This window comes from Thunnus albacares, chromosome 7, assembly GCF_914725855.1.
Source record: "Thunnus albacares chromosome 7, fThuAlb1.1, whole genome shotgun sequence".
Lineage (NCBI taxonomy): Eukaryota > Metazoa > Chordata > Actinopteri > Scombriformes > Scombridae > Thunnus > Thunnus albacares.
The window spans coordinates 20521842-20546057 of record NC_058112.1 but is presented as its reverse complement, the minus strand read 5'-3'; the positions used below and the strand labels follow the sequence as shown (position 1 = coordinate 20546057).

Here is a 24216-nt window from a genome sequence, read left to right as displayed (position 1 = left end):
TTTTTATGAGTTTTAGGGCTTCATCATTATATCAAATACAAATATTCTAGATATCTTGTACACCCTTAGATTTCCGCAAAATTCAGACAGGGATATCTGGTATCTTTGGAATCTGTGTCTAAAAAAGTCATGACTAGGTTTAATGGCTATAATCAACAAAATACATCAATATTTATAAGTCTTTCAACAGAATTACTTTTTTCACTCATTTATAATAAACTGGGCCTCATGTGAAGTAACTAAGGCTGTTCCTGGAGCACCACAGTCTGCTGATGAGTTGTAAGTCTCTGTAACTACATGAGCACAGCTGACTCACTAGTGCAGGCAGTGTGTGCACCTTTAGCAGTGGGCCAGACTCAGTCACCTGCTGCTCATCTAGTGGCACTCAAGCACAGGTCATGGCATCTCCTGCTCAAATTATTTCTGAAAAAAAAACATACCAACAAAAAGACATTTAAAATACATTTTGGTACACAGATGTAATACACTCAATTGGCAGTTTATTAGGTACACCTAGTTGAAATCAATACAGTGCAATACATAATTTCATTTTATGGATATTACTTCGAATTTGTTACGCGAAAAGACAAGATTGTGCAGGTGATTGCACCTGCAAAGGCAACATGCTAACACAAAGCTAGAAACCAAAGAATCCCGTACCCAGAGTGATGCTCAAGCCGAGTGTATGCCGACCCCAACCAAACAGCCAAAGCTTGATTTTCAACAGGTAACGTTAACAAAAGCAGAGATGAATATGCTTGTAGCATCGTCCGTACATAATAGAGGAAATGCTGCCTGTTTCTACAGTGGAATCTCTGTCTTTCAGAGACATACTCCTCAAAGTACCGATAACAGGGAACGGACGGCCACCATCATCACGCAGGAAAACTTTTTTCTTTTGTATATCCTCCTTATTAAGATAGGGATTTACTCTGATATGTGGGCATATGTAAGGTTTAACGTTATATAGGTAACTGGCAATTACACGATAATGCATCTCAGGCGTTGTTGCGGAGTAATGTAAAAGTAATGTAACGAATAGTGTAATTATTACCTTTCACAAGGAGTAATTAAGTAAAGTAATGCATTACTTTAAAAAAAAAAAAAAGTAACGAGTAATGTGTAATGCATTACATTTTTGAGTAATGACCCCAACATTGTAAGGGAGTGGGCGGAGGAAATAGGGTAAAATGAGTAAAGGGGGTGGGTTACTCAAAAAAATGGGTAAAATGAGTAAGGGGTAGTCCTCGATCCAGCCATGGTACAATATTTGCTCAGTTGTGAGAAGAGCGGCTTTTCAAACTCGCCCCCCTGGTCGTGGTTAATGTGTGTTGGAAATCCAAATTTGAGGGGATAATAATTGAATATTCTTAGACTTGGATGTTGTAGGGTTTGCCTGCGTAAAGCGGGTGAAATTATCTACAACTACCAATATATACTCATAGCCGCCTTTGCACTTGTCGAGATGAAGGAAGTCCACTGACACAAGCTCGAATGGCTGTGTAGTGACAATATTTGTATGAGGGCTGGAATTTTTAAACAATGTGTGTTGCAGTTTTATAAATATATTGTATTATACTGATTCTACTATTACCCAATAAATAAATACAAAGTACTTGTTGGTTGTTGTGATGCATTTGTGTCGCTCTGATTACTAAACATTATTTTCACACCACAACATGTGAACATTTTATTTAAAATATTCAAACATTCAAAAAATAGCAAAGTCGCTATTCAGCAGAGTCTCGTGATTGGTTCGCTCACTCCACGTGAAAGCGTCTTTCATCAGACTGACGTAGCCCATTACATGCCCTTCCCTGCTTTCATTCACATCACAGCCATACATCACATATTTTCCCTGAAAGGTTACTAGGTATTGAGGTGGGAAATTGCTGGTACAAATTCCCCTGAATATAGATCCCTGCTCCCATTCACACATGACCCCATGCAGGAAATGTTCCTGAACATTTCAGGTATAGACTGCGTGTGTCAAAGGGGCTTTACAGACCTAAGATACCAATATGATCCTTGGGCTCCCTCTGCTGGCTGTGCATAAACACAACATAAAACGTCACCAAAGCCTCAGGTCCTGCCGTTCTTTTGAAACAAGAAATTTAATGCTGATACATATAATGTAAATTATTCAATACAGTGGTGATACTTGACACTAAATACAGATAAGCACTATGCACACATTGTGCACATTGTATCAGGCCCAACCCTTAGGAACGTCACCCTGCACCCGCCAGCTGTTCACTCTAACCATGTGAACAACTCCCCACCCCCACTGATATGAGTTCATAATAACTATTTTTAAACAGAGCACTCAGTTGTGCAAAACAGTTATTAATCACTCCAGCTATGGGATCATCATTTATTAAAGCTTGAAATGCTGCTCACTAAATTCTGTTTACTCATTATTTTAACAGGGGTTCTTGGAAATGAAAGCGGAATGTAAAGATGTTTTGCATGCTCTCAAATAGCAACACAGGTAGGAGCTCCTCCAAAGGCAAACATTGCTTTGGGCCAGTTCCACAGGTGGACAGCTGCATGATGAGGAAGATCTATTCCTCCGTGACAGCATGTGTTATGTTGATTCAGGGAGGACAGTTGATGCGTCATATTACCCTGAGACAGTTTTGATTAGAGGCAGGACTGTTTGAGATGTTGGAATCCATATTGACACAATACTTTTTAACTTCCAACGCTTGTTGTCATTCCTTAAACAAACTTCAGCTGAACTGACAGTCACTCAGGTGGTTTAAACAAAGTATTGTTTCAGAATACAGCAGAGGCTTTCACATAGAAGCATAACAGATATGTAATAGAACAACAAAACTAAAATAAAAAAATACAAAAATATGCTGCAGTATTTTCCAGTAATATTACTACAATTATTCACAATTGCCCCAAATAAGATTTCATACTCTGTGGTTGAATAAATATTAAAAGAATGATGCAAAGAAGAAAAACATCCAGTCTTAACCTTTCCAAAGGTGTTTGAATACATGTCATTGAATAATGAAGCTGGCTTTACAGTGTTTATGATGAATAGCTAGAACTTACCTATCGTGCTACAGCACTTAAACTTGAATGTTTCAGTACATCTATTTTTGACTATATGAACAAAATTATTTTAGATTAGTTTTTTAAAAGAAGACAGCAATAATAAAAATCAAATTAATTCAATGACATATATAGACTTAGTTGGTAGTTAATTATAGTTAATAACACATATAGAGAATCTAAATTCACAGTCACCCTAACATGACCACACAACCAGATCAGTGTCCCCCACATGGGGTGGTGGGCAAAATGCAACCAATTGAATTACCCTTGACCTGAAAGAACTCCATATGTTCTTGGGAAAAAAGGAGGGATTTGATCTCAGAGTAGCTCCACTGCGGTCACCATAGAGCAACATGCAGCTGGGATGAACTGACAGGGTGCTTAGCTCACACACTCTCTCAGCTGAGGTCAGAGCAAGCAGCAAAGCTGTCTTGAATGACAGCCACAGTTGACAGTGGGTGTTGCGCCGGTTGGCAACAGATCTACTTCCGCCCTCCCGAACCAGGCCCAAATCTGCTTCACCACCTTGGACATTATAAATTATTATATTTAATAATTTTCATTTTTGAATAATGCTGTAACTTTTAAGTTTTCTTAGTCTATGGTAGTTCAGCAGGTTGGCAAACAATTGTAGTTGTGGTTCTATGTGAATATGAGAAGCATTGTCAAACACTTTGTTCACTTAGAAAAGCTACTGTTTAAAGGTTCTGTATGTAGGAATCAGAAATTCCTTCTCATTAGTGACACCTGTGGCTGTTAAACAAGCTGTAGTCAACTTCCTGGTGCTGACTACAGCTTAGTCAAGTCAAGTCAAGTCAAATTTATTCATATAGCACATTTCATATGGCAGGCGTAAACTCAGTGTGCTTAAAACAAGTAAAGATCATACATGACAAAATATATAACATTACATTAACATTACATATATAAATAAGATAAAACATAAAATAAGAAGATGTTACATATATAAAAAAAAACATTTTATTAACAACATATAAGACAGCATAAAAAATTAGGAGGTGAGAAGGTATTACAATAAGAGAGTAGGGTAAGAAGGTATTATTATTATCATTGTTAAAAGAAATAACAATAATAATACTGTTTCTAAAAAGAAGGTTTTACCCAGTACCTTACTAAAAGCTTGCAAAAAAGATATGTTTTTAGTCTGCTTTTACAGGAATATCCTGTATACAAATGCCCTACCTCCCTACCTTTTGGTTACCAATTGTTTGATCTTACAGTATAAAGTGTTTCCATCCCTTCTGCTCTGGGTCAGTCTACTGTATCAGATCAGCTCTGTGTCAATAAGCTCACCACATTTCTGGAATGCTATTAAATCGCCTCCACCACAGCAAACTTTGAACAAGGACTTGAGTGATTTTCTTCAACAAATGGTGCCGTGACCCGGATGGCAACAGATCTTCAACGGAGACTCCTTTTCCAGACCAAAAACACACCAGTGACCAGATCCAAATTTCAGAGGTAAGGGTCCTTTTGAAAACCTAATTACTATTGCTGTGTATTGTTGGAGGTCTGTGGAATTGGAGTCCCAGAGAAGGGTGACACCATCCTAATTTTAAGTAAGTTTGCTGTGTGGTTGTGTATGGGTGAATGTGAAGGTTTCTCTGTAGAGATGTTTATGTTTAGAAACACTTGTAGTTTCATAAGAGTGAAAATTTGTGAATGTGAATGTTTTCTATATGTGTGTTGAGATAAATGGATTCTAAAATTGGCCAGGAGTCTGAACTTGCAGAAATAACCATCTCGACTTTCTGTGCCAAAAATATCCCAAAATTGTAATCCTATGCAACGAGTGAGAAAACAATCTCATTCTTTTGTGACCTAACCTCAACTGTTCAGCTAACCCATTATTAGGTAGACACCATCTGATTTCCTCCAAAGGAAAAACAATGCCGTAACATCCAACCACAAGACTGAGTCTGCATCAGAGAGCTCCACCAACGAATGCCTTGAAACCCTGCTGGTCCAGACTCCAACTCGACCAGCTCACCACCACCACAACAGTCAAGAGTGAATGTTGTCCCACTTGGGCCCATGCATCCCACCAATGTTGGCTGCACCCCTGGGAAAGACCTCCTCCCCTGAAGGACACTGCAGGCACTGGAGGCCCAGAAGAAGATGCACAACACCCTCCAGAACACCCAAAGCCGCCGGCAGAGGAGAAGAGGAGAAGAGGAGAAGAGGAGCACTACAGGCACCGGAAGCCCAGAAAAAGATGTGCGACAACTAACTGTTGTCTTGCTTGTTTTAATTTGTCTTCCTTTGGTTTTGAATTTTGTCTTTTGATCACCGGCCTCAAGTATGCAAATTTGCAAATTACTTAACACTAGAAAACCACTAATATCATGTAGTCCACTGCAACTCAGCCTGTTCCACCAATGGAGGAGGAAAATTCTAATTTTTAATTGAAATTAATTATGATTGAGTGGGCTATGGATATAACCTGTAACACACACACATACACACACACACACACACACACACACACACACACACACACACACACACACACACACAAAGAAAGTGTGAATTGAAGAAGAAAATACACATTTGGGTAGAGACTTGATAATCAAGTGATGTCTGGGAACAACTCCTTGACCACTACTATTACTACTATTAATAGTTTAATAGTTATTTTAGATAAAAGATCACCAAATTCAGGTATAAAGCCTTTTTAAGCCTTGGAGGGTGGTAAACTGTGAGTACTAGACAGGGATATGCAGATTTCATTACTAGGGCTAAATACTCAAAAGTAGAGTAAGAACCAAATAAGACACTTTTACATGATAAAATATCTGAAAAAAAGGCAGCAATACCACCACCCTTTTTGTTTGACCTGGTAAAATGTGAAAATGAGAAATCAGATGGAGAAACTTCAATCAGTTCCTTGCTACCAGTTTCATTGAGCAGAGTCTCAGTAAGGTGAATATAATCAAGCCAATATGATGTTATGAGATCATTAATAATGAAGTTTTTATTAGTAAGGGATCTGACATTGAGAAGTGCAAACTTTAAGACGCTTGCAGAATAGTTGGAGTTGTTAGCTGTGGCAGAGTCAGGCCTGCTATGGCTAGAGTTTTCCAGAGACTGGGTTTGAGAGTCAGAACACACAGTGGCAGGACCCACACTGTTAGAACTGGATGTAGTGATGGGAGACACATAGGTCTGGATCGGGTCTTGCCGTGGTGCATATCAGAATTAAAGATTATAAACTGGATGAAATTAGCAGTCAACTGCTTTGTTCCCTTTCAATTTGGGTGCACACCATCAGCTCTGAACAGTCTTGAGTTAGTCCAAAAGTAATCGAAGTTGGAGATGGAGTCAGACTATTGCAGGTGATGTCTTTTTCTTCGCTTACACTTCTCATAATTACATAAAAGATCTCTAACATTGTGTTTTGCACCATGGTTCAGCAAAGCATCTCTCACTCCCAGTCACCCCACCCCTGCCCAATTCTGTTAAAAAGTTGCTACACCTCATGTACTCTAAGTTGACACTGTAGCTAGAGGATGACAGTAATCAAGGATGTAGTACTACCAGCACATCCTGTGCTATTCATGATCCAGATGCAAGTTATCAGATGACCTTGCTATGAGACACCAACAAACTGGACTGATGCAAAAAGAACAGTTCACAGTTTTAAAAGACATAATGCAGGTTTTGTTGAAAGCACTGCTTGAGCATATAAAGTCGGACCTTTTAGGCAGTGGTTGAGTGACATCCCCATCAACATAGGGACATTTATATTCCTTTAATTTTTTTTTTAACTTGGCCTTGTGATTCTATTAATTGAATGTATGTATGTATGATTTTCTTTACATTCTGTTACTTTTTTAAAAGTGTTATTAGTATTATATTAATGCAAAAGTCTATGTTCATATAGCTAACATTTCGTTATTTGCATTATTATAATTTTGAATAGTTCAGTAAATATTGTATTGACTTTATTGGGAATTTGATCTGAAAATAATTACTTTTAAAGGATAGCCTAGATCAGGTACCCATTTCCAGAAAGGCCTAATAGAACTGCAAACATATTTGTTTGGATTTGTTTGATGGTTACAGAAGTTGTAGAAACGCATGAATGGTTTGTTCCCGGCATATTTGGTATGTGGTGAAATCATGAAGAGGGTGGGAGCAAAACAATGAGCAATCTCAATATAAAGGGCCGTCGACTACAGTTTGACTATTACCTGCTCTGGTGACAGCATGCCCACAGTGGCAACCATGACGTGGAAATTAGTGTGGTTGTGTGTACTTGCTTTGTCTGTTTCTAATGTCATCAATATTCAAGCCAGACAGGGTAAGACACTAAATATTTTCTGTGGAATTTATATTGGTGGTCTAGCAATAGTCTAGAAGATTATCCGTCACTACATTTTTTGTTTTTCCAAAATATTGTTCTCACATACAAACGAGGAAACTTAATAATACTGGCAAAACCTTTTTCTCTCATTTTGCTTCCCCAGTTCGCAACCATGTCAGCAGCATCTGCAGCACATGGGGCAGAGAGCACTTCAAGACCTTTGACGGTGATGTTTACCAGTTTCCTGGTATGTGTGAATACAACTTGGCCTCTGACTGCCATGACTCTTACCAGGAGTTCTCGGTGCACATGAAGAGGAAGGAGAATGATGGAGACGCTACAGTCAGTTATGTGGTGGTTACCATCAGTGACCTTTCTTTCCACCTCACCAAGAGCCAGGTCACTGTGAATGACCTTCCGTAAGTAAAAAGTCACATAGCCTGTTCAAGCAACTGTACTTCACTCTTCTCTGACATTTGTGCGTTATGATTAAGTTAACATTCTCTCTGTCCCAGTGTCAAGATGCCATACTACAATGCTGGGGTGCAAGTGGAAAAAAATGCTGTTTACATCAAGCTCCAGTCCAAAGTTGGCATTACTGTCATGTGGAATGGTGATGATGCAGTCATGGTAAAAGCTCAAAATAAATGTTTTCATCTACTGCACTTTATGTGTGTGACATAGAAACAGATTGTTAAATCACATCGAGAACATTAGAGAAATTTTGGTCTGTAAATTATTCATAGTATGCCAGAGGAACTGGCTCAATGTACTTGGTCATATTTATATATTTTCATCATGAATAAAATCACTTTCTTTGCCTTTTAATATTTTCTTAGTACATAATTGTTATTTAAATTGCAAAAACCTAGAACTTGTTATAATCCCTTGCTGTGTTGCTGTGTCTATTGTAGGTAGAGGTGGATCAGGATTATGCTAATCGTACTTGTGGACTTTGTGGAGACTTCAATGGTGTTTCTGTCTACAATGAGTTCATTCATAATGGTTGGTTATTCACTTGATGTATTAATTCATTTTATGTTTTGGCAAACACATTCAGTCTTTTACTGTATCTTTGACATGCAACACTATGAATATAATCACATGCAGGCCTCAAAATTAGCCCCATTGAGTTTGGCAACAAACAGAAAGCCCACCGTCCAAACGATGATTGTGAGGACCCCTATGAACAGGAGGATGAATCACCAGAGAAACAGACTGTGCGGGATTCTTGCAAGGAGTTTGTGAGTTTGTTATCCACCTAGTATTAGCAATATGTAGTAATATATCCTGCAACAAAGTAATTATGTCTCTACTAATTACTTTTTCACCTTTAGCAAACCACCTGTAAACAGATGCTACATTCAGAGTCCTGGAGCTCCTGCACCAAACTGATTAACCCTGAGCCTTACATCCAAGCCTGTGTGCAGGACATGTGTGGCTGCATCAACAGTACAAATGACTCATGTGTCTGCAGCACACTGTCTGAGTTCTCTAGACAGTGTTCCCATGCTGGAGGACAGCCTCCCAACTGGAGGACACCTCAGTTCTGTGGTAATGTTTTTTTGCTTTGTCATCATCTTTACATGTTGTATGATAATGTTTGAAAAGAGTACTGAAACACTGACATCAGCTCACTGAAAAGCAACTAATTTAAAATGTACTCAGAAAAAAGTAACTGATTTACTGTGAGAAAATTATTTAATGTGATTTTATTAAAGTTTATTAAATGTGATTTTGTAATGCAGTTTAGAGTTTTAAACTAGATTATATTTTGAAAAACTGCATAAAGGGAGGCCAGAAAAGTTCTACTTGGCTGACTTTAACGCAGTGAAGTTACTGTGTTAAAGTTCTCCATATGATTTTGCAAGTACACAGAAATACTTTGTTACACTAAAGGAAAAAATCAAGTTAGTTACTGTACATTCACCTTTGGTATACTATGGAATACTTCACATTGACCTCAGTTTATTTCAATTGTACTATCTCTTCACAGCTAAACAGTGCCTATACAACATGGTTTATGAAGAGAGTGGTTCTCCTTGCATGGATACTTGCACACACTCGGACACAAGTTCACTGTGTGAGGATCACAAAATGGACGGCTGCTTCTGTCCTCCTGGTTAGTGCTCTTCACATGTTAACCCATGTTTGTCACTACATAATACTGCTTATAGTTTCCTGCTTCACTTATTATTACACTTTTATATAACTGTGACCTCCAATGTCACACATTTCTATTTCAGGAACTGTGTTTGATGATATTTCCATGAGAGGGTGCATTGCTCAATCTGAATGTCAGTGCAAGCATGACAAAATCTATAACTCTGGTGACGTCTACCGACAGGACAGAAAGAATTGGTAAGTCAAATTATTTATTATTTCATAATGTTAATTGGGGTGGCTGTGGCTCAGGAGGTAAAGCAGGTTGTCCACTAATTGGAAGATTGGTGGTTCGATTCCTAGCTCCTCCGGTTTGCATGTTGAAATGTCCTTGGGCAAGATATTGAACCCCAAATTGCTCCCAAAGGCTGTGCCATTGGTGCGTGTGTCTGAATGATTAGAAACTCCTCCTGATGTACAGGTTGATGCTTTGCATGGCAGCCTCTGCCATTAGTGTATGAATGTGAATGGATCAATGTGGCATGTAGTGTAAAGTGCTTTGAGTGGTCAGAAGACTAGAAAGGTGCTATATAAATGCAGTCCATTTTAGCATAATGAATTATCTGGTCTCATTAATCATGTGTAATTTTTTGTAAACCTCAAACTGTTTGTGTTGTTTCAGTACATGTTCTGAAGGAAGATGGGTTTGTGAGAGCCTTCAAATGCCTGCTACATGTGCTGTTGAAGAAGGTTCACATGTAACTACCTTTGATGGGAAAACTTTCACCTTCCATGGAGACTGTTATTACACCTTGGCCAAGGTGGAAAACAAGGTGAATGATTCATATTCATACAATTCACTTGAGAAAATATATAATCAGTTGATGTAAAATAAATCCAATGTTACTTATGTAGTTGTTCTCGTACTGTGTATATTTCAGAATGATGCTGGTCCAAAGTTCACCATCCTGGTACAGTTGGCGCCATGTGCAAACCAAGAGTTTGACACTTGTCTTAAGGCCCTTAAAATCCTGCTGAACAATGACAGAAACAATGTGAGTTAAAGCCTGTCACTTGAAATGACTGTCGACATTTATTAATTCACACATATCTGCAACACTTAAATGATCAATTCTGTTTATATTCAGGTATTAATGTTCACTTCTGATGGGGCAGTAAAGCAGAATATGCAGACCATTAGTTTGCCATACCACTCAGGTAGGTCACACAGTAAGAAGCAGTATTAAATATATTATTTTCATCCTTCATTCATGCTATGACATCAAAATATTATACTATTGTTTGTATTTCTCTTCTTTCAAAGGTGACATCAACATATTCCACGCTTCATCCTTTCACATTTTGCTCCAGACAAGTTTTGGATTGCAAATTCAAATCCAGCATGTGCCTGTCATGCAAGTGTATGTCAGCCTGGACCAGAGCTACAAATCAAAGACACGTGGTAAGTTTTACATTTTTCCTAACATGAAGCATTGGTATCATCAAAAATATGTCAGAATACTGTCTGATTCTAAAATATTTGGCATCATCAGGTTTGTGTGGTAACTACAACATGATCCTGTCTGATGACATGAAGACTCCTCAGGGGATTGTGGAGGGAACAGCAGCCACTTTTAGTAACTCATGGAAAACTAACCTCATGTGCCAAGACAGAGAGGAAAGACTTGATGACCCCTGTTCCCTCAGTGTGGAAAATGGTAAACAATTCTGGTCACTTATTCTACTGGTTATCTGGTGATTTAAACACTGATACCTTGTCTGCAAGTATTTTATATTTAAGGCTATTAGACAGTCGAACACTGTTGTAGACATTAAAAATAAAAGAATTACTGTTTCTTCACTCTCAGAGGGATACGCCAAACATTGGTGCGCCTTGCTAATAAGTCCAAATAGTACCTTCACACAGTGCCATTCAGTGGTGGATCCTGAGATATATTATAAGGTACAGAAAAACATTTTCTGTTGGTATTTCATTGATTTAATTGCGATAAGACTGTAATTTTCTAAAAGTGTTTGCTGTCTTCTGCAGCGGTGTATTTACGCAACCTGTAACTGCGAGAAGAGTGAGGCCTGTCTGTGTGCCGTCTTGTCCTCCTATGCACGAGCTTGTGCATCTATGGGAGTGTTCTTGACAAATTGGAGGGACAATGTGTGTGGTAAGGATTTCTTTATTTGAGTGATGATTTCTGGAGTTTGATTAACATCTTCCCTTTCATTAGTTATTCATAAAACTATTAAATAACCATTCTCATATCGTGCACAAACCAGATAAATACACAAGGAGCTGCCCAGCATCTCAGACCTTCTCTTACAAGCATCAGAGATGCCAGTTGACGTGTAGATCACTGGGCTCAGAGCAGCAGAGCTGCACTTCTGACTTCTTGCCTGTGGATGGCTGCTCCTGTCCTGAGGGTCTCTACCTAAATGAAAATGGCAAATGCGTCCCCATGGCAAAATGTCCCTGCTACCACGACGAAGTCTACATCAAGCCAGGAAAGTCTATAAACATGAAGGACGAACACTGGTTAGTCAGTTGTTTCCATTTCAGTGACACCAGACTTCAAATCAATTATCCTAGACTGATGATTTTACTTTATAGAAAGTGAACTGTTAGTTTTTAAGTCCCCTTGTGTTGTATGCTATATCTTTTGTGTCTTCTTCTAGTGTGTGCACTAATGGAAAGCTTCATTGCCGTTCTTGGGGACCCCGCTCATCAGGTAAGTTTTTTTTTTTTTCCAAATACAACACAAGCATATTGTTGATACAATATATATGAAATCAGTTTCTACTTCTGTTACAGCATGCCCCTCTCCAAAAGTGTTCTTCAACTGCTCCACTGCTGGCAAAGGAGAGCTTGGACTACAGTGTGCTCGAACTTGTTTAAATCTGGACAGCGATGATTGCGTGAGCCATTTTTGCCACTTTGTCCAAATTTACCTCTCACTCACAAATGACTAGATCTAATATGTATTTCCTGAATTTAATGGTGGACAGTATATTACACTGGAGATGCAATGTTTTCTATTGCTGTGATCTTCTTATCCTTCCAGGACTCCACAGAGTGTAAATCAGGCTGTCGCTGTCCATTAGGCCTTGTTGATGATGGCAAAGGTTCCTGTGTGAAAGAACATGAATGTCCATGTCAGCACAATGGGCATCTCTATCTCCGTGGAACACGAATTCCTAACAAGTGCAACACCTGGTATGACCTTGTTTAGATCAGATCATGATAAACAAATATAATATACGTCTGAGTGTTTTACTTCATTATAGTACTAACAACACTGTTATATTTACTATTTCTAATTCACCTAGTACCTGCAAAAGTGGAAAATGGGAGTGCACAGAGAAAAAATGCTCAGGAACCTGCGTTATTTATGGAAGTGGTCATTACAACACATTTGATCAGCGAACATATGGGTTTCAAGGACATTGTGCCTATGTTGCAATGAAGGTAAACAATGGATATCAAAATCATCCAAATTACAGTTTTCCTCACCTTATTCTGCTCACCACCCTTCATCTCAGAAATGAATAGATATGACATTCATAGAATTATGACTTACTGTTATTCTTGAACATCAGTGTTTTCACTGAATTAAGCTATGTTTACCTCCATTCACTTTAAGATGACTGCTTCTCATAATAAGGAATATGAATAAAAGTGCAGATAATTATACAATCTCTCTCTCTTTTAAGAACAAATGTGGCAATAAAACAGTACAGGACAACTTTGGAGTTATCACAGAAAATGTACCATGTGGCACTACTGGCACCACATGCTCCAAAACTGTCCGAATCCAACTGGGGGTAAGACTTCATACAAAACCTGACATTAAAGTAATATATCAAACAACAGTTTTTACATTGCAATAAAAACAACCTAAACCTCCTTAATATTGCAGCAAAAGGAAGTTAAACTGTCAAAGGGTAAATATGAAGAGACGGACCTGGGATATGGCAGTCAGATTCAGTACAAAATAAGAAGGGTTGGCTTGTATCTGGTCATAGAATCTTCCATTGGTCTGGCAGTGATGTGGGATCGCAAAACAACTGTTCGCATCCTGTTGGAACCACAGCACAGGGTGAGTCAAAGTTTAACTGAACACTAAATTGTTTTAGTGATGATGAATGATGAAGATTTTAAAACTAGATTTTTGAGACGCTGTGCGTTTCTTTGCTCATCTGTAGTATCGCTGTCTTGGCGGATCATGTTCTAGTGCCACTAAAGCTTGGTACAGCAATGGTATTGATACAGAGTACCATTGCTGAAATCCCGGAGGCACTATTTAAAATATTTCATAATATATGAAGTCAATAAAATAGAATATTGTGTTTGTCAATATTATACAGGTATAATAATTCCTGCATGTTCCTTGTAATGCGAAAGACTATCAATATTGAATATCGTCCCTATATGTAAAATAACTCTGTGACTCTTTTGTTTGGCTGTACAGGGAGAGGTATGTGGCTTGTGTGGAGATTTTGATGGTGATGGACAGAATGACTTTACCACCCAAGGTCAGCTGACAGTGAGCAATCCGTTAGAATTTGCTAACAGCTGGAAAGTGTCTAGCACTTGCCCAGATGTGGACACAAATGTAGATCCTTGTGGAGCAACACCCAATCGACATCACTGGGCAAAAATGATGTGCAGCATTATAACTGGAGATACGTTCAAAAACTGCCGCAATAAGGTAATGACATATTTGTTTCTGATTTATCATTATTTCAATTTCCATGATTTAAAATATTAAAATCGTTTTTTAAAATCTATCTTACATTTTGATAACTGAACAGGTAGATCCTCGTCCATTTTATGATAACTGTGTGAAAGATTCCTGTGCCTGTGACACTGGAGGAGACTGTGAATGCTTCTGCTCAGCAGTTGCAGCTTATGCTCAAGCTTGTAATGAGGCTGGTGTCTGTGTTGCATGGAGAACTCCAGAAATCTGTCGTAAGTAATCAAACTTAAATTAAATTGAGGTCTTACAGCTTTTTTTGTCCCAAAACCCAGTTTTTAGATCCCCAAATTCTTATAACCCCAGCAGCATTGAACCCAGAGACTGTGAGATTTTTCAAAATGTGTGTGATGTTTTCTTGGTTGTGTTATTCTTTTCTTTATAAACAAGGTGTCTAATATTCTGCCGTTTATTTTTTCCTCTAAATATATAGTATATTGAGACATTAGCCACATTTACTCATCTTGAAAATGTAACAAATATGTGAGTTGACACCAAATTTAATCAAAGGTAAAATAATTTATGTACATAGAAGCTTTAGATTATTATATTCTTAAATTCTGTGTAATTTAGTCTAACAAGATGTAACTGAGTGTTTTTAGTTGTTTTGTTTTCTGGCTGTTTTTTTTTTTCTTTCAAAATTGCCTTCAAGTTTGTTATTCAACAGTGAGCATTTTAGAAAGTGATTATTTCCTACATTTAGCTAGAACTAAATGCAATTCTCAGGCCTAAAAGAAATATAATGCTAGAATGTTTTAGGTGGAATTTAAGTTTATCTCTTCCACTGAGTGACACATTTTACAGAGATTAAATTAGTTATTATTACCTTCCTTTAATACATTTCCTTTATTTAAAAACATATCTTGTTTCTTTTCATTCTAGCTGTCTTTTGTGACTACTACAATGACCCGGGTGAATGCAAGTGGCACTACAATCCTTGTCACACACCTTGCTACAAGACCTGTTTGAATCCACAAGGAAATTGTAGCAACCCTATACCCAACCTGGAAGGTAAGAGGTCAATTCACAACATACTGTCTTTCCTTAAATAAATGTGCATCAAGTTGAAATAAAATTTTAACCTAATGCTGAGCTGATCCTATTTGGTGTACTTTATGTCATAAAATATTAAAACAAACCAGGCCAGTATCAGTTTCCAAGATTTTAAAAAACAATGTTAATAACAATGCTCTTATTGTTAAAGCATAATGTATGGTTCTTTATGCTCTGACTTTTACAGGCTGTTACCCTGTTTGCCCTGAAGATAAGCCCATATTTGATGAGGAGAAGCAGGAATGTGTGGAAGAATGTGAAGGTTGCTTTTACAACGGGACTAGATATGAAGACCATGACGTTATTTACAATGTGACTGACAACATGGGAATGTGCTACTACGCAATCTGTATTAATACAACAGTAACATTTATAAATGAAACCTGCTCTACAACAACTGTTTCACCATCAACATCACCAACGATTACTACAGTCACTACACCTGTGACAACGGTAACTGAACCCGGTACTACAACTCTAAAGCCAACTGTAAGCCCCACAGCCCTCCCTACTAGAACAACTGAAGAGCAAACCACAACCACAGAATCTACAACCACACCAACAGGACCCCCAACTACAACAGAGGGGCCAACAACAACCACAAAATCGACAACTTCACCAACTGAACCGCCCTCTACAACTTCTACACCTGTGACAACGGTAACTGAACCCGGTACTACAACTCTAAAGCCAACTGTAAGCCCAACAACCACAAAATCTACAACCCTGACCACCGAACCTCCTACTACAACTCAAAGGACAACCACAAAATCGACAACTTCACCAACTGAACCGCCCTCTACAACTCCAGGGACAACTTCTACACCTGTGCCAACGGTAACTGAAACCGGTACTACAACTCTAAAGCCAACTGTAAGCCCCACAGCCCTCCCTACTAGAACAACTGAAGAGCAAACCACAACCACAGAATCTACAACCACACCAACAGGACCCCCAACTACAACAGAGGGGCCAACCACAACCACAACAGAGGGGCCAACAACAACCATAAAATCTACAACCCTGACCACCGAACCTCCTACTACAACTCAAAGGACAACCACAAAATCGACAACTTCACCAACTGAACCGCCCTCTACAACTCCAGGGACAACTTCTACACCTGTGACAACAGTAACTGAACCCGGTACTACAACTCTAAAGCCAACTGTAAGCCCAACAACCACAAAATCTACAACCCTGACCACCGAACCTCCTACTACAACTCAAAGGACAACCACAAAATCGACAACTTCACCAACTGAACCGCCCTCTACAACTCCAGGGACAACTTCTACACCTGTGCCAACGGTAACTGAAACCGGTACTACAACTCTAAAGCCAACTGTAAGCCCCACAGCCCTCCCTACTAGAACAACTGAAGAGCAAACCACAACCACAGAATCTACAACCACACCAACAGGACCCCCAACTACAACAAAGGGGCCAACCACAACCACAACAGAGGGGCCAACAACAACCATAAAATCTACAACCCTGACCACCGAACCTCCTACTACAACTCAAAGGACAACCACAAAATCGACAACTTCACCAACTGAACCGCCCTCTACAACTCCAGGGACAACTTCTACACCTGTGCCAACGGTAACTGAAACTGGTACTACAACTCTAAAGCCAACTGTAAGCCCCACAGCCCTCCCTACTAGAACAACTGAAGAGCAAACCACAACCACAGAATCTACAACCACACCAACAGGACCCCCAACTACAACAGAGGGGCCAACCACAACCACAACAGAGGGGCCAACAACAACCATAAAATCTACAACCCTGACCACCGAACCTCCTACTACAACTCAAAGGACAACCACAAAATCGACAACGTCACCAACTGAACCGCCTTCTACAACTCCAGGGACAACTTCTGCCACTACTCCATGTATTAATCCGTGTGACTGGTCAGACTGGTATGATGTACATAATCCAGAAGAGGACAAAAGTGACTGGGAAACATATGAGAACATCACAAATAGTGGTAAACAAATATGTGAAAGTCCCAAAGAAATTGATTGTAGATCAGCAGCTCAACCTGACATGGATTTCGATGACTATTTGAGTGAAACTCACCAAGTTGTTACCTGTGATTTGGAAGTTGGCTTAATATGTAGAAAAGAGGACCAGAAAAGCCGTCCATTCAAGTGCTTCAACTATAAGATCAGAGTTTGTTGTGAGGTAAACATATGTGGAAGCACAACCTCAACAAATACACCTATTATCACAACTAAGGGACCAACCACAACCACAACAGAGGAGCCAACCACAGCCACAAAATCTACAACCCCAACTGCTGTACCTCCTAGTACAACTGAGAGTCCAACCACGACCACAAAATCTACATCTCCGACCTCTGTACCTCCAAGTACAACTGGTGGGACAACCACAACCACAAAATCAACAACCCCAACCGCTGTACCTCCTACTACAACTGAGGGTCCAACCACAACCACACCAGAGGAGCCAACCACACCCACAAAATCTACATCTCCGACCTCTGTATCTCCTACTACAACTGGTGGGACAACCACAAAATCAACAACCCCAACCGCTGTACCTCCTAGTACAACTAAGGGACCAACCCCAACCACAACAGAGGAGCCAACCACGACCACAAAATCTACATCTCCGACCTCTGTACCTCCTAGTACAACTGGTGGGACAACCACAACCACAAAATCAACAACCCCAACCGCTGTACCTCCTACTACAACTGAGAGTCCAACCACAAGCACAACAGAGGAGCCAACCACGACCACAAAATCTACATCTCCGACCTCTGTACCTCCAAGTACAACTGGTGGGACAACCACAACCACAAAATCAACAACCCCAACCGCTGTACCTCCTACTACAACTAAGGGACCAACCCCAACCACAACAGAGGAGCCAACCACGACCACAAAATCTACATCTCCGACCTCTGTACCTCCAAGTACAACTGGTGGGACAACCACAACCACAAAATCAACAACCCCAACCGCTGTACCTCCTACTACAACTAAGGGACCAACCCCAACCACAACAGAGGAGCCAACCACGACCACAAAATCTACATCTCCGACCTCTGTACCTCCTAGTACAACTGGTGGGACAACCACAACCACAAAATCAACAACCCCAACCGCTGTACCTCCTAGTACAACTAAGGGACCAACCCCAACCACAACAGAGGAGCCAACCACGACCACAAAATCTACATCTCCGACCTCTGTACCTCCAAGTACAACTGGTGGGACAACCACAACCACAAAATCAACAACCCCAACCGCTGTACCTCCTAGTACAACTCAGAGTCCAACCACAACCACAACAGAGGAGCCAACCACGACCACAAAATCTACATCTCCGACCTCTGTACCTCCTAGTACAACTGGTGGGACAACCACAACCACAAAATCAACAACCCCAACCGCTGTACCTCCTACTACAACTAAGGGACCAACCCCAACCACATCAGAGGAGCCAACCACGACCACAACATCTACATCTCCGACCTCTGTACCTCCTAGTACAACTGGTGGGACAACCACAACCACAAAATCAACAACCCCAACCGCTGTACCTCCTACTACAACTAAGGGACCAACCCCAACCACAACAGAGGAGCCAACCACGACCACAAAATCTACATCTCCGACCTCTGTACCTCCAAGTACAACTGGTGGGACAACCACAACCACAAAATCAACAACCCCAACCGCTGTACCTCCTACTACAACTAAGGTACCAACCCCAACCACATCAGAGGAGCCAACCACGACCACAACATCTACATCTCCGACCTCTGTACCTCCTAGTACAACTGGTGGGACAACCACAACCACAAAATCAACAACCCCAACCGCTGTACCTCCTAGTACAACTAAGGGACCAACCCCAACCACAACAGAGGAGCCAACCACAACCACAAAATCAACAACCCCAACCGCTGTACCTCCTAGTACAACTCAGAGTCCAACCACAAGCACAACAGAGGAGCCAACCACGACCACAAAATCTACATCTCCGACCTCTGTACCTCCTAGTACAACTGGTGGGACAACCACAACCACAAAATCAACAACCCCAACCACTGTACCTCCTACTACAACTAAGGGACCAACCCCAACCACATCAGAGGAGCCAACCACGACCACAAAATCTACATCTCCGACCTCTGTACCTCCAAGTACAACTGGTGGGACAACCACAACCACAAAATCAACAACCCCAACCGCTGTACCTCCTACTACAACTAAGGGACCAACCCCAACCACAACAGAGGAGCCAACCACGACCACAAAATCTACATCTCCGACCTCTGTACCTCCTAGTACAACTGGTGGGACAACCACAAAATCAACAACCCCAACCGCTGTACCTCCTAGTACAACTCAGAGTCCAACCACAAGCACAACAGAGGAGCCAAGCACGACCACAAAATCTACATCTCCGACCTCTGTACCTCCAAGTACAACTGGTGGGACAACCACAACCACAAAATCAACAACCCCAACCGCTGTACCTCCTAGTACAACTAAGGGACCAACCCCAACCACAACAGAGGAGCCAACCACGACCACAAAATCTACATCTCCGACCTCTGTACCTCCAAGTACAACTGGTGAGACAACCACAACCACAAAATCAACAACCCCAACCGCTGTACCTCCTAGTACAACTAAGGGACCAACCCCAACCACAACAGAGGAGCCAACCACGACCACAAAATCTACATCTCCGACCTCTGTATCTCCAAGTACAACTGGTGGGACAACCACAACCACAAAATCAACAACCCCAACCGCTGTACCTCCTACTACAACTAAGGGACCAACTCCAACCACATCAGAGGAGCCAACCACGACCACAACATCTACATCTCCGACCTCTGTACCTCCTAGTACAACTGGTGGGACAACCACAACCACAAAATCAACAACCCCAACCGCTGTACCTCCTACTACAACTAAGGGACCAACCCCAACCACAACAGAGGAGCCAACCACGACCACAAAATCTACATCTCCGACCTCTGTACCTCCAAGTACAACTGGTGGGACAACCACAACCACAAAATCAACAACCCCAACCGCTGTACCTCCTACTACAACTAAGGGACCAACCCCAACCACAACAGAGGAGCCAACCACGACCACAAAATCTACATCTCCGACCTCTGTACCTCCTAGTACAACTGGTGGGACAACCACAACCACAAAATCAACAACCCCAACCGCTGTACCTCCTAGTACAACTCAGAGTCCAACCACAAGCACAACAGAGGAGCCAACCACGACCACAACATCTACATCTCCGACCTCTGTACCTCCTAGTACAACTGGTGGGACAACCACAACCACAAAATCAACAACCCCAACCGCTGTACCTCCTAGTACAACTAAGGGGCCAACCCCAACCACAACAGAGGAGCCAACCACGACCACAAAATCTACATCTCCGACCTCTGTACCTCCAAGTACAACTGGTGAGACAACCACAACCACAAAATCAACAACCCCAACCGCTGTACCTCCTAGTACAACTAAGGGACCAACCCCAACCACAACAGAGGAGCCAACCACGACCACAAAATCTACATCTCCGACCTCTGTATCTCCAAGTACAACTGGTGGGACAACCACAACCACAAAATCAACAACCCCAACCGCTGTACCTCCTACTACAACTAAGGGACCAACCCCAACCACATCAGAGGAGCCAACCACGACCACAACATCTACATCTCCGACCTCTGTACCTCCTAGTACAACTGGTGGGACAACCACAACCACAAAATCAACAACCCCAACCGCTGTACCTCCTAGTACAACTAAGGGACCAACCCCAACCACAACAGAGGAGCCAACCACGACCACAAAATCTACATCTCCGACCTCTGTACCTCCAAGTACAACTGGTGGGACAACCACAACCACAAAATCAACAACCCCAACCGCTGTACCTCCTACTACAACTAAGGGACCAACCCCAACCACAACAGAGGAGCCAACCACGACCACAAAATCTACATCTCCGACCTCTGTACCTCCAAGTACAACTGGTGAGACAACCACAACCACAAAATCAACAACCCCAACCGCTGTACCTCCTAGTACAACTAAGGGACCAACCCCAACCACAACAGAGGAGCCAACCACGACCACAAAATCTACATCTCCGACCTCTGTAGCTCCAAGTACAACTGGTGGGACAACCACAACCACAAAATCAACAACCCCAACCGCTGTACCTCCTACTACAACTAAGGGACCAACCCCAACCACATCAGAGGAGCCAACCACGACCACAACATCTACATCTCCGACCTCTGTACCTCCTAGTACAACTGGTGGGACAACCACAACCACAAAATCAACAACCCCAACCGCTGTACCTCCTACTACAACTAAGGGACCAACCCCAACCACAACAGAGGAGCCAACCACGACCACAAAATCTACATCTCCGACCTCTGTACCTCCAAGTACAACTGGTGGGACAACCACAACCACAAAATCAACAACCCCAACCGCTGTACCTCCTACTACAACTAAGGGACCAACCCCAACCACAACAGAGGAGCCAACCACGACCACAAAATCTACATCTCCGACCTCTGTACCTCCTAGTACAACTGGTGGGACAACCACAACCACAAAATCAACAACCCCAACCGCTGTACCTCCTAGTACAACTCAGAGTCCAACCACAAGCACAACAGAGGAGCCAACCACGACCACAACATCTACATCTCCGACCTCTGTACCTCCTAGTACAACTGGTGAGACAACCACAACCACAAAATCAACAACCCCAACCGCTGTACCTCCTAGTACAACTAAGGGACCAACCCCAAGCACAACAGAGGAGCCAACCACGACCACAAAATCTACATCTCCGACCTCTGTATCTCCAAGTACAACTGGTGGGACAACCACAACCACAAAATCAACAACCCCAACCGCTGTACCTCCTACTACAACTAAGGGACCAACCCCAACCACATCAGAGGAGCCAACCACGACCACAACATCTACATCTCCGACCTCTGTACCTCCTAGTACAACTGGTGGGACAACCACAACCACAAAATCAACAACCCCAACCGCTGTACCTCCTACTACAACTAAGGGACCAACCCCAACCACAACAGAGGAGCCAACCACGACCACAAAATCTACATCTCCGACCTCTGTACCTCCAAGTACAACTGGTGGGACAACCACAACCACAAAATCAACAACCCCAACCGCTGTACCTCCTACTACAACTAAGGGACCAACCCCAACCACAACAGAGGAGCCAACCACGACCACAAAATCTACATCTCCGACCTCTGTACCTCCTAGTACAACTGGTGGGACAACCACAACCACAAAATCAACAACCCCAACCGCTGTACCTCCTAGTACAACTCAGAGTCCAACCACAAGCACAACAGAGGAGCCAACCACGACCACAACATCTACATCTCCGACCTCTGTACCTCCTAGTACAACTGGTGGGACAACCACAACCACAAAATCAACAACCCCAACCGCTGTACCTCCTACTACAACTGAGAGTCCAACCCCAACCACAACAGAGGAGCCAACCACGACCACAAAATCTACATCTCCAACCTCTGTACCTCCAAGTACAACTGGTGGGACAACCACAACCACAAAATCAACAACCCCAACCGCTGTACCTCCTACTACAACTGAGAGTCCAACCACAACCACAACAGAGGAGCCAACCACGACCACAAAATCTACATCTCCGACCTCTGTACCTCCAAGTACAACTGGTGGGACAACCACAACCACAAAATCAACAACCCCAACCGCTGTACCTCCTACTACAACTAAGGGACCAACCCCAACCACAACAGAGGAGCCAACCACGACCACAAAATCTACATCTCCGACCTCTGTACCTCCTAGTACAACTGGTGGGACAACTTCCATTTCCACAACACCTGAATCACCTGTCACTGGTTCCACATCCACAGTGCATCCACCAACAGCCCCCATTATCAGCACCCAGACAACCCCAGCATCTCAAACTACACCTCCAAGTACAACTGGTGGGACAACCACAACCACAAAATCAACAACCCCAACCGCTGTACCTCCTAGTACAACTCAGAGTCCAACCACAAGCACAACAGAGGAGCCAACCACGACCACAAAATCTACATCTCCGACCTCTGTACCTCCTAGTACAACTGGTGGGACAACCACAACCACAAAATCAACAACCCCAACCGCTGTACCTCCTACTACAACTAAGGGACCAACCCCAACCACAACAGAGGAGCCAACCACGACCACAAAATCTACATCTCCGACCTCTGTACCTCCAAGTACAACTGGTGGGACAACCACAACCACAAAATCAACAACCCCAACCGCTGTACCTCCTACTACAACTAAGGGACCAACCCCAACCACAACAGAGGAGCCAACCACGACCACAAAATCTACATCTCCAACCTCTGTACCTCCAAGTACAACTGGTGGGACAACCACAACCACAAAATCAACAACCCCAACCGCTGTACCTCCTACTACAACTGAGAGTCCAACCACAACCACAACAGAGGAGCCAACCACGACCACAAAATCTACATCTCCGACCTCTGTACCTCCAAGTACAACTGGTGGGACAACCACAACCACAAAATCAACAACCCCAACCGCTGTACCTCCTACTACAACTAAGGGACCAACCCCAACCACAACAGAGGAGCCAACCACGACCACAAAATCTACATCTCCGACCTCTGTACCTCCAAGTACAACTGGTGGGACAACCACAACCACAAAATCAACAACCCCAACCGCTGTACCTCCTACTACAACTAAGGGACCAACCCCAACCACAACAGAGGAGCCAACCACGACCACAAAATCT

At 42.1% G+C, this 24216-nt stretch overlaps 1 protein-coding gene and 1 long non-coding RNA gene across 2 annotated transcripts; both read left to right on the top strand.

The window, feature by feature from the left end:
- The first annotated feature begins 567 nt into the window (after nucleotides 1-567).
- LOC122985932 lies at nucleotides 568-1093 on the top strand. Its single transcript, XR_006404204.1, has 2 exons — nucleotides 568-727; nucleotides 827-1093. It is a non-coding gene; the product is annotated as an uncharacterized LOC122985932 (long non-coding RNA).
- A 3384-nt stretch (nucleotides 1094-4477) lies between these two features.
- LOC122985655 (mucin-2-like) lies at nucleotides 4478-24198 on the top strand (the record flags this gene model as incomplete). The annotated part of the gene is made up of 28 exons (XM_044356484.1): nucleotides 4478-4551; nucleotides 5060-5307; nucleotides 7560-7815; nucleotides 7912-8026; nucleotides 8311-8401; nucleotides 8507-8640; nucleotides 8734-8950; nucleotides 9393-9518; nucleotides 9643-9757; nucleotides 10182-10320; nucleotides 10441-10554; nucleotides 10648-10717; nucleotides 10824-10961; nucleotides 11053-11217; nucleotides 11368-11462; nucleotides 11550-11676; nucleotides 11789-12122; nucleotides 12185-12237; nucleotides 12515-12722; nucleotides 12836-12974; nucleotides 13220-13330; nucleotides 13426-13605; nucleotides 13978-14217; nucleotides 14321-14477; nucleotides 15145-15273; nucleotides 15503-16923; nucleotides 22669-23310; nucleotides 23347-24198. Coding segments are annotated over exons 1-28 (6690 nt in total), but the record flags the coding sequence as incomplete, so codon positions are not given.
- Nucleotides 24199-24216: the final 18 nt, after the last annotated feature.